General features: G+C 37.0%; 1 protein-coding gene across 3 annotated transcripts; it reads right to left on the reverse strand.

Moving 5' to 3' along the window:
* Positions 1-1,503: 1,503 nt before the first annotated feature.
* On the reverse strand, positions 1,504-10,250 carry LOC137828685 (ABC transporter C family member 4-like). 3 transcript variants are annotated; one of them, XM_068635362.1, is made up of 12 exons: positions 9,765-10,250; positions 7,448-9,632; positions 7,036-7,356; positions 6,690-6,776; positions 5,954-6,583; positions 5,632-5,796; positions 5,073-5,367; positions 3,147-3,361; positions 2,394-2,699; positions 2,214-2,277; positions 1,876-2,115; positions 1,504-1,797 (listed from the first exon to the last, which is right to left on the reverse strand). In XM_068635362.1, the coding sequence occupies exons 2-12, from the start codon at positions 9,524-9,526 to the stop codon at positions 1,697-1,699; spliced, it is 4,503 nt and encodes a 1,500-aa protein (XP_068491463.1). In that variant the 5' UTR covers positions 9,527-9,632; positions 9,765-10,250; the 3' UTR covers positions 1,504-1,696. The 3 variants fall into 3 exon arrangements, with proteins under 3 accessions (XP_068491463.1, XP_068491461.1, XP_068491462.1); XM_068635360.1 differs by having other exon boundaries at positions 7,448-9,681; XM_068635361.1 differs by having other exon boundaries at positions 7,448-9,640; positions 9,765-10,203.
* Between the last annotated feature and the right edge of the window lie 398 nt (positions 10,251-10,648).

Here is a 10,648-nt window from a genome sequence, read left to right on the forward strand (position 1 = left end):
TTGTAATTAGATTTGATGTAGTAAGGTCAGAGTTTGGTTAAACTGGTATTGGGGAGCCACATAGGTTGGGATTGACACATGGTACTAATGCAAAGGTCATGCTTGTATGTGTCCAGGAAGAATGGTGAAAGTAGAAAACTTCATGTTTATCAGAAATAGAATACATTGGTTAACATTGTTGAAGATTGTGATTAAATCAGTATACTGGTTGGTTAAGCTTATGACACTACGAATTGTATCATATGAGAACGATATAAGAACATGACTAGACATGGCTAAGGACCCATAAAGGTTAGTAAAGCAAATGTTATGTTTTAAGCGTCCAAATTTTAGTTCTTAATCATGTAATAACATTTGGTTAAGTAAGCTCAGTCATTGGTTAAACTGGGATTAGAGAGTCACATGAGTTGAATTGACATATGACAATAATGCAAAGGTCGTGTATGTGTGTGCCAAAGAATAATGATTCAATTATAAACAATTATGTTTATCAAAAATAGAAAATATTTGTTAACAAGGTTGAAGATTTTTGTTAACTCAATAGAGAGGTTGGTGAAACTAGTTCACTATGATACTACTAATGGTTTCAGATGAGAACAATATAAAAGCATGATTGGACATGACCAAGGATCCTTAGAAGTTAGTAAAACAAAGGTCGTGTTTTACACATCCAAAATTTAGTGTTCAATCATGTAATTAGATTTGGTATAGTAAGGTTAAATCTTAGTTAAACTAAGTATTATTGGAGAGTCATGGGTTGAGGTTGACACATGAAAGTAATCCAAAGGTCATGCTTGTATGTGCCAGTGAAAGTTGAAAACTTCATGTTTACTAGAAATATAATACATTGTTTAACAAGGTTTGATATTTTGGTTAAATCAATAGATAGATTGGTTAAATCAGTTCCTTATACAAACTGTATAAGATGGAAACAGTATTAGATCGTGACTAAGCATGGCTAAGAACCCATAAAAGTCAGTAAAACAATGATCATGTTTTACACATCCAAAATTTAGTTCTCAATCATGTAATCACATTTGCTTAAGTAAACTCAGAGCTTGATTTTAAGAACTCAATTTCTGAAAAGCACAAAAATGTCATATTCTCCTTACGTTAAGGTACGATACTCACATGTATGATAAACTTATAAAATGAATTCATTTTATTTGTAATAATATAACAACATACAGTCTTAACCCAATCACACTGTCTTAGAGATATATTAATTCCTTAATATATCTCTTTTTAATCTAGCTTTATGTAGAGAATGTTGAGTAATACACCAATGAAGAAATACTATAGGTATTTATCGTGTAGTGGACCTTTGAAATTTGAGTGTTATAAATGATCATTCTATTTTCACATTATCACTGAATATTTATATAATAGTTGTACTTATGTATGTAAACTATGCTTTAAACCATGTTTCTCATTACACTCCCGCTTTATTTGTGTATTTATTATTATAGACACTGCTACAATGGTTGTATACAACATTAGATCTACTTTAGGCAACTCCACTTGTCATAATATAAATTATTCGAGACGGTAATTGTGTATCAACACTTTGTTTTCTACGTCCACGGCAAATGCCTTCTGTTCTTTCACATAGATAGGAATATCAATCAAAATTAATAGGCTTCGGCTATGTATGGTTTTCTGCTATTGTCTTGTAGCAGTGACCATTGAAAGTTTCTTATAGGCCACTTGAGCGATTGGCATACTCTTGAACTAAAGCCACAAAGAGTGATGGCCTTTGGAGCAAGTTGGCTGGTGAGTCAAATTCTTTTGCCTTCCCTATTAATGCAAAAATAAGCATAACTTAGCCTACAAATAGTGTAGATAAGAGAAGAAACATGAGAATATGTATCATACCTGCATCTACAACTAGAATTCTATCACAGTCCATTACTGTTGGTATTCTATGAGCAATGCTGATGATGGTACGTGCTGCAAAGTCCTCTCGGATGATCTTTTGAATCACAGCATCGGTTTGAGAATCAACAGAAGCTGTTGCCTCATCCATAAACAACAATCTACTTTGCTTAAGCATAACCCTTCCCAAACAAAGCAACTGCCTCTGCCCCACACTCCAGTTATCTCCATTATCAACCACTATAAAGTCAAGTAGCATTGTCATTAGTAAGGGGAAAAAATGGTATGCAAGTGAAAAAGAAATAGCTTAATGAAACTGGCGTAGGAATGTTTAAAACCTGAAGAGTCAAGCTTCTCAGGCTTGGAAGCCACTGTTTCTTTTAGTTGACAACGTTCCAAACTCTGCAACAGTAAATAAGAAGTGATGAGAGTAGGCTAACGATGGCACAAACTTTATCTATTAAATCAATTAAGCAAAGCATAAAATTAAATGGGTTTGAGGGTATTTTTATTTTTACCTTCCATATCTCTTCGTCTGTATATTGTCCAGTCGGATCAATGTTACTTCTAACTGTTCCTTCAAAAAGAACAGGCTCTTGAGGGATGATACCAAACCGTGATCTAAGATCATGAAGTCCCAAGATAGATATGTCAATGCCGTCAATGATTATTTTTCCTCCTGTAGGTTCCACCAGCCTGAAGAAAACTTGAATCAAAGTTGATTTTCCACTTCCTGTTCGACCAACAACACCAACTTTTTCTCCTCCATTGATGCTTAAGGTAATGCCTTTAAGAACCAAAGGGGTGTTTGGACGATATCTGACCTGTTTCCCACAAGTTTAAGTGATTACCTTAAGGAAATAATTTGTTGCTCAAAGCATATTACAATAACAATATCAGATTATTCAAGAATTGTTCAACATCATTTGGCTCAAAGCATACATAGATAATGCAAAATACATCACTGTGACTATTGTCAAGGATAGTTGCAATGTTACATAGACTTTTACACCAATAACTTGTTTTGCAAATATCTATTAAGCTTTAAATATACGAACGCCTCTATTTTTTACATTCTAGGCTTTAGCAGATTCATAGAAGTATCAGTAAAGTTCACTCTGGATAAACTTTTAAATGAGACAAAATAAATACCTTTATAATCATTATGTCATTTCCAGATACTTTTAGTTAAACTTATCATTGCAACTGTAATGCATAAATAATTTTACCACATGAAATAATCAGAATGAATTTGGTTTTATTGTAGATACCTGCAAGTCTTTGATATCAACATTGCCTTGACCGGGCCAATTTGCAGGAGGCACGCGATCCTTATTTCTCCATGTTGCTTCCGATGGAATATTTGTGAACTGTTTGATCCTCTCAACAGATACCAATTTGTTTTCAATGAAACAGCTCATGTATATGGCCCAGAACATCACGGAGTTTAATGATAACCCATATGAGAGCGACAAACCAACATTCTCTGCATCAATCACAACAACCCAATCACTTGTTTATCACAATACAAATTTGACTGCAGTATAAATACCATTGCTTTGCTTTTCAACATATTCTAGTCCAACACGTAACGTACGACATGTAATGTAACTACGAAACACAATGCATGTAACAATAGTTGAATAATAATTCAAAGGAGAGACTTGTTGGAAGGGTATGCTGTGATTGCTAAATAGACTAAATAATTTGAACTTAGCAAGGTATGGAAGTGGGATAGGGTGACGGCCAAATTCTTTTTGTTGGGTAACAGGTGGAATTCGTTTTCTTTAAAAAAAGTGTTTGTTTTTCTTATGTTCCACCGGTTAAAAAGCTTGACAAAAAGGGCTCAACTAGGAGTTTTCATTAGATACACTAGCATGTCTAAAGCTTATAGAATTTTCCAATCCAACCACAATGAAAAAAATCTTTTAAGTAGAGATGTAAAGATCAGCAACAGAATTGGAAGGAACTACTAAGAAAGCAACTTCCAGAATCCACAACTCTTTGATGATGAAGTTGATGAAATTTATCACAGGACAAGATCTCTATTGATATTTATCAAAAATGTAATGTGGCTGTTTTGAACCTGCTGAATTTATAGAAGTTGAAAATGATGAAAATTGGATTAATGATATGAAGGGAAAACTAAAGATGATTGAAAAAAAAATGACACATAGGAGCTAGTGGATGAACTCAACACACAATCCATAGGAGTGAAATGGGTTTATAGAACTAAACTAAATGCAAATGGTTCTATAAATTAACACAATGTTAGATTGGTGGTGAAAGGTTATGCTTAAGTGTTTGTAGTAAATTTTTGAGAAACATTTGTTCTTGTTGCATGCCTTGATACAATCAGAATGGTGCTTGCTTTGGATGCACACAAAGGTTGAAAAATTTATCATTTAGATGTAAAATCAGCATTTTTAAATGGTTATTTGTAAGAGGAGATATTTGTGAAGGCAACCAAACGGATTTCAAATCAAGGGACAAGAAGACAAGGTTTACAAGCTAAAGAACGCCTTCTATGGTCTTAAATAGGCTCCAAAGACTTGGCACTAATGAAAAATTAATGATGGAGTTCAAAGGTGAAATGCTCCAAATTTTTGAGATGACAAATCCTGATTTAATGTACTCGTTTTGAAATGGAGGTAAAGGAAGAAAAAGATAAAGTCAAATCGTATATATTTTAACAAAAGTTAAATTTAAAGCTTTAAGAAATAAATTAGATGTCTTCAATTATTGAGGCAAAGAGGAGTTTTAAATTCAAAGGAGCACCATCTTGAAATCATCTTGTCTCTATATTTTGTCTTACCTTTTAGACACTTTGCACAAATAGAATATTCTGCTAGAGACGTGCTCGAAGGGTATGTTGTGATTGCTAAATAGACTAAATAATTTGAGCTTAAAATACAAATTTAGCAGGTATGGAAGTGGGATAGGGTGACGGCCAAATTCTTTTTCTTTAAAAAAAGTTGTAACTTCTGGTGTTTTCTTCATATATTTAGTTGGATGTGTTTCTGTCGTATGCGGACAGTGATGTTGTTATTTTCCTTATTTTACGTATAACCAATCCACTACACGGTTTCCAAGTAAACGGAAAGCAACAACACTTTCATCTACTCCCTCTATGTAACTCCACGTTTGCTCTAGAATCTAACCTTGTGTACGAATCATTTTATAGTGAGTTTGTTTACCTGGCTTTATGATGTTGCTGGGTAACATGATCATGAACATGGCGGAGAAGCAAAAAACTATGCTTCCAAGCAATTCTAAGCGGAAACCCAACCACGCATTGGAACTGAAGTTGTGGAAATCCATTCGCAAATTGGAATTCACCCGTTTAATGTTTTCTACGCAAAACTCCTGCTGCTTTCTGAATGCGCGGATTGTCATGACCCCCGAAATGCTTTCAGAGAAATGGTGAATGACAGGCGCTTTTGTAATTGAATCCAGACGAGTTAACTCACGAGATGAAGCAAGAAAATATCCCTGCAAAACCAAAAATGGAAAAATCAAACACATCAATTGTTAACATATATTCCATGACATGTGTTTAGCTCTGAGAAATACTCAATTACTTTAATAGTTGCATTGAGAACTCATTCATAGCAAGCACATTTACTTTTGTTTCCAGGCACAAAGTTTAGAATATCCACATTGATTGATATCTAACATGCATTCGACGCTTCATTCTTTAAATAGTAAAATGACAGCAATACTTTGGACGAACAGAAAGAAACACCATACACATACCCGGTACCAAACGTTTAACCAAGCAAGAGGAATTAACAAGAAGGCTGTTGGCCAAGAATTTTGACACGTGATTATGAAGATGCTGATCACTGTGATGTACATGGCTACCACAAAATTCAGGAACAAGGGGATAAAGACATCAACATTGGTCTGATCAGTGGATGCCTGTCAAAGTTTAAGAAAATACAACTCGTTATACATATGTGAACGTGACAGTAATATGATATAATAATGTCTGCAAATTATTTTATGCATAAACTAATTTTAATTCACTGAGAAGTTAATTTTTTTCTTTAGAATGCTTGAGGCTTCGAATTCTTACTCTGCTTAGAATTCTCCCGGATGGAGTAGTGTCAAAGAAAGACATGGGAGCATGCAGGATGCTGTGGAGAATTTGAGAGAAGAAAATCTGTGCTGTCTTTAACCCGAGGACCATGACAGAGTAGGATCTTAGCACAATCAAAAAAACTGAAACTACAGCAATAATTGCGTAGATAGAAATAAACACAGAAGGATTGAAGAACTGAGCACGCTCTTCTGATGTTTCATAAGCCAGCCAATAATCACTCGCCATCATAGATGCTTGCCACAACACAGAAAGAAAGATTACTCCTCCAATGCCCCACCAACCAAAAGCCTCAGTGCAGTAGAGTTTATAGATACGAAAGCTAACTTTCCCAGTTTCTCTTTCCTCTTCTTTGATGAGTTTAGAACCTTCATTCTCTGACTTGGGCTGGTCAAGCGAATTGCTTTCACCGTTGGCCTGTCCATTATTAGAAGCTGTATTTGGTGATTTCATTGGTTGGTTCATATTTTCCTCAGACACGTCCGCACCTTGCTCCACTAGTTCCATAGATGCCTCATGTGCTGCAACAAGAGCACTAAAATCCATTCCAGAAGCAAGTAGATCACTGTACTTCCCTGATTGTACTATCGTTCCATCCCTCATCACCTTTTGACCCAGCAAACATGTGTATTAGAACTTTAGAATCGCACTCACTAAGTTAAATTGGAAATTGAATGGGACAAAACATTAAAGGATTACAAAAAAGACTTACCACTATAAGATCCACATTATGTAGGAAGTCTACTTGGTGTGTTACAAGAATAATGGTCTTGCCTTTAAGAGACCCCCTCACACATTCCTGTATAAAATTATATTATTGTAAATATGGCGTCATTTTCAGTATATTGTCTCAAAAACATTTGGCTAGGAGCTAATTTCAAACCACCAAAAATCAATAACAACAAACTGAATAGCACATTTTTTTTTTATTATACGATTCACAAAATTGACTTGTAGCAGCAACAAACTAGCACTTGGCAATGGTCCAGAAAACATGAATTAGTCTAAGTTATAGAATGCTGGGAGTAGGAAACAGTAACAGATATTAGATTAATCACCTTGAATATTTCAGTGCCAGTATGTGCATCCACAGCACTGAACACATCATCAAGCAGATATATATCAGAATCTTGATATACAGCCCTGGCAAGCTGTATGCGCTGCTTCTGACCCCCACTTAGGTTGATGCCACGCTCTCCAATCTCTGTCTGGTCACCGTACTCCATCATTTCCAAATCTTTCTCCAAGCTACAAACTCTGATCACTTCATTGTACTTCTGCCTGTTCATTGGTAAGCCAAAGAGAATGTTTTCCTCGATGGTCCCATTTTGAATCCAAGATGTTTGTGCAACATAAGCAATACTCCCACTAACTTGAATCTGCCACCAAAACATATAATCAGAACCGAACATAGTGAGTGCATGGTAAATAAAACAAACTCCTCATTTCTAAACAAAAAAAAATACATACCTTCCCAGAATTTTTGTGCATCTCACCAAGAATTGAAGCAAGGAGTGAAGATTTCCCCGACCCCACAGTCCCAACAATTGCTGTAAGCTCCCCCTTATTAATCTCCAAATTAATATTTTTCAAGTCTTGCAGCTGGCCATCATCATCCCAGCTAAAGGTTCCGTCTCTGACCTGCACAGCAGTGCGTCCACCACACCCTTCCTCTCTCTCAACCGAATCATCTAACAATTCCCTGCTAGACATGTACCTATCTAACCTCCCAAGAGATACTAGCGCTTGTGAAAGAGATATCATACTCTGAGGAAAGGTCCGAATAGGTTCCTGCAGGATCTTAAAGACAGTTGTGGTGGTGAAAACCGTGCCTGCATCAAGTCGAACTCCAAGAAAGAGCGCGGTACCAAACGTGACAGTTGATATCAACAATGGGGTGCTCCACAACACAATAATAACGCTACAGATTGAGTTCATAAACTTGGAAAGCCAGTCAAACTCAGACTTGCGGAAATCCAAAATTCTCCCATTGAAATGCTCTTCCCATGCTTGGAACTTGATGACACGCATGTAATTAAGCAACTCATTCACTGCCTTCATCCTTGAATCACGACACATCATGGAATTAAACTGGTAACGCTTGTTCTTTCTAGTAGCCACCACAGCAAATGCAATGACACCAAGAAGTCCAACCATAGCCGTAATCACCGAGGCTCCCAGACAATTGTACAGCAAAAACAGACCAATGCCAACTTGAAATGGCATCATCCACACAGCATGTAACTGGAGCATCATATCAGAGAGTTGTTGAGCATCAACAGCCATGTAATTGACAATAGGCCCAACACCATGATCCTGCCTCGCGGAACCCGTTAGCCTGAGCCCCTTCTTGTACAAAGAAGTGATGAGGGTACATCTAATAAGCATCCCAAGCTTCTGAGAGTTGAAGTTGAAGTGGTGAGTTGTCAAAACTTCTACAAATTTGGCACACAGGAGAATCAACACGAGGTAGTACCCTTCGTACACAGAGCTACTTTTTCCTGCTGTAAAATCAACAAAACTTTGAATGAGAACCGGCCCTACGAACATCACAGATAGCCTAACAACAGCAAGGAAGGCTGTGAAGGCTATCTCCTTCCAGAAACACCGAAGCAACGTTGTTCGAACCGGGTGCTTCGACCTCTCATCTGATTTAGGCCACTTTGATTCAAAGATTACGGACATCCTCTCAGCTCTATGCTGAGATGAAAGGGATGGAATTTCATCAATCTTCAAAGGTGACTTGTACCCTTTGCTCAACAACGGGTTTATCCAAATCCAAAAGGCCTTGGATATTGCAGAAGCTGAAGCAAAGCCAGTAACGTAGGACTTCTCATATAGTTTTGATTCCTCATCAACAAGGGGTTGTGTTTCTTCGCCAGACACAATCCCGGTGAACCCTTTAACCGCAACAAAGAGCAGAAAAAGCGACAAAGGTAAAGAAATGAAAGAAACCGTGTCATCAACCATGAAGCTGAAGTGTTTCCCATCTTCCACTCCCACAGAGACCAAACGAATAATCCCGGAAGCAGTGAACAGAGAAACCACAATGAAATTGGCAATCCAGTATATTCTGAGGGACAAAGGGTGAGCAACGGCTTCAAATCTTTTCTCATGGATGATCAAGACTACAAGGACTAGTTGTGTTATGGCCTGAAGTAACCAAAACAACCCATCAGTTTGCTTCCAGGGCTCCTTGGTGGAACTGACAAACACTAGAATGCAAGCCACCGTGTACAATATTGTCAAAACAGCAGTTGCAGTTAGAGTTAACTTAAACCATGCGGTTGTCCTAACAGAAACTCTGTTGTTTCTGATAAGTGGTTTATCAAGTTGTGAGTTAGCGTTGCCATTGGAAGTGAACCTAGAATAGAGCTTTACAAGCGCAAACACAAAGAGGGTCAACAAAAGTAGAACGTCAACACCAGACAAAAGAACCCTCTGAGGGCATGGAGAAAGGAAAATGAATCTCAGCCAGTGAGGCAGATTTGGAGTTTCATTGAATGAACACGAGAGGGACGTGAGCCATGTTGAAGCTGTAAAAGACATGTTTGTTTGCAGCCACTCCAACAAGAAACTTCGTCACACTTAGTCCAACCTCACAACTGGATTCCCGTCCACCTTCTTTTTCCCTCCATCCCTGAAACAAGAAAGCCTGAAAAACTGTGCTGCCTTTTATGAGTCGATATTTGACAGGCTGGAAACTGATAATACGCCACAGTAAGTACGGTAAAAACGCTTTGAAAGTAAAAGAAAAACTCCAAAATATAACTCTAACTACGCTTACCTTCAAGAGTTTTAACGACCCTCAATCCAGAAAACTGATAGAAAAAAGCAAAGGTAGTCCTGAGCAACACTAAGTTGCTCTGGACTTCGGGACTATTGATGTGTTCAAACAGGATACGCTTACGTTTCTACTACGGATACGTAATGAAAACAAAAAAACCAGTTTCGCAAGCTCCCTTCTCAGTTTTTGCAACAATAAAACAAATTTCAATTTCTTGTAATCTTCTTAACTATGGGATCTCCGGAATAAAAATAGACATTCATGGAAAGATTTTAACTTTTTCATAAAAGAAAATACTTGGCAGCTTGGTCAACATGAAAAAAAAAATCACTGTCATTATGAGGAAACAGCGTGCAAGGTTCCCAGATGTTACAAGTCAAGTCCAAGAAGATGGTTTGACAAGTCAACAAGCAGAAAGAGAATTGTCTATGGAATAACCAGTAGCAAGACTATAAACAGCAATATGTAATAGTAGAATCACAACTTGAATGTAATATTCTACTCACCAGATTTTATACCGATATATGATGGAGATTTCACATCGACTAGAAATTAAAGCCTTTCATTGTATATAAGTGGGTGCAAACCTCAACCCTATGAGCCGGTTTTATGGGATTGAGTTAGACTTAAAGTCCACTTTCGTAATATGGTATCAGAGTCATTTCGAGTCTATCCTAATAAGTGTTTGTGTTGGGCCTATCGTGCCACCCGCTATCGACTGCTATCGGACCACCAAAATATATAGTCCACTTTCGTATAATCTATAAAATAACCTATACTTCCACCCCTATTACTACAAAATAAAAAGATCATCGAATAAAAACAAAAGTCTCACATATAGAAGTTGATTAAATAAATACGAAGAAGGCTAGAAGTACTCTTTT

The sequence above is a fragment of the Phaseolus vulgaris genome, chromosome 7 (assembly GCF_000499845.2).
Source record: "Phaseolus vulgaris cultivar G19833 chromosome 7, P. vulgaris v2.0, whole genome shotgun sequence".
Classification (NCBI taxonomy): Eukaryota; Viridiplantae; Streptophyta; class Magnoliopsida; order Fabales; family Fabaceae; genus Phaseolus; species Phaseolus vulgaris.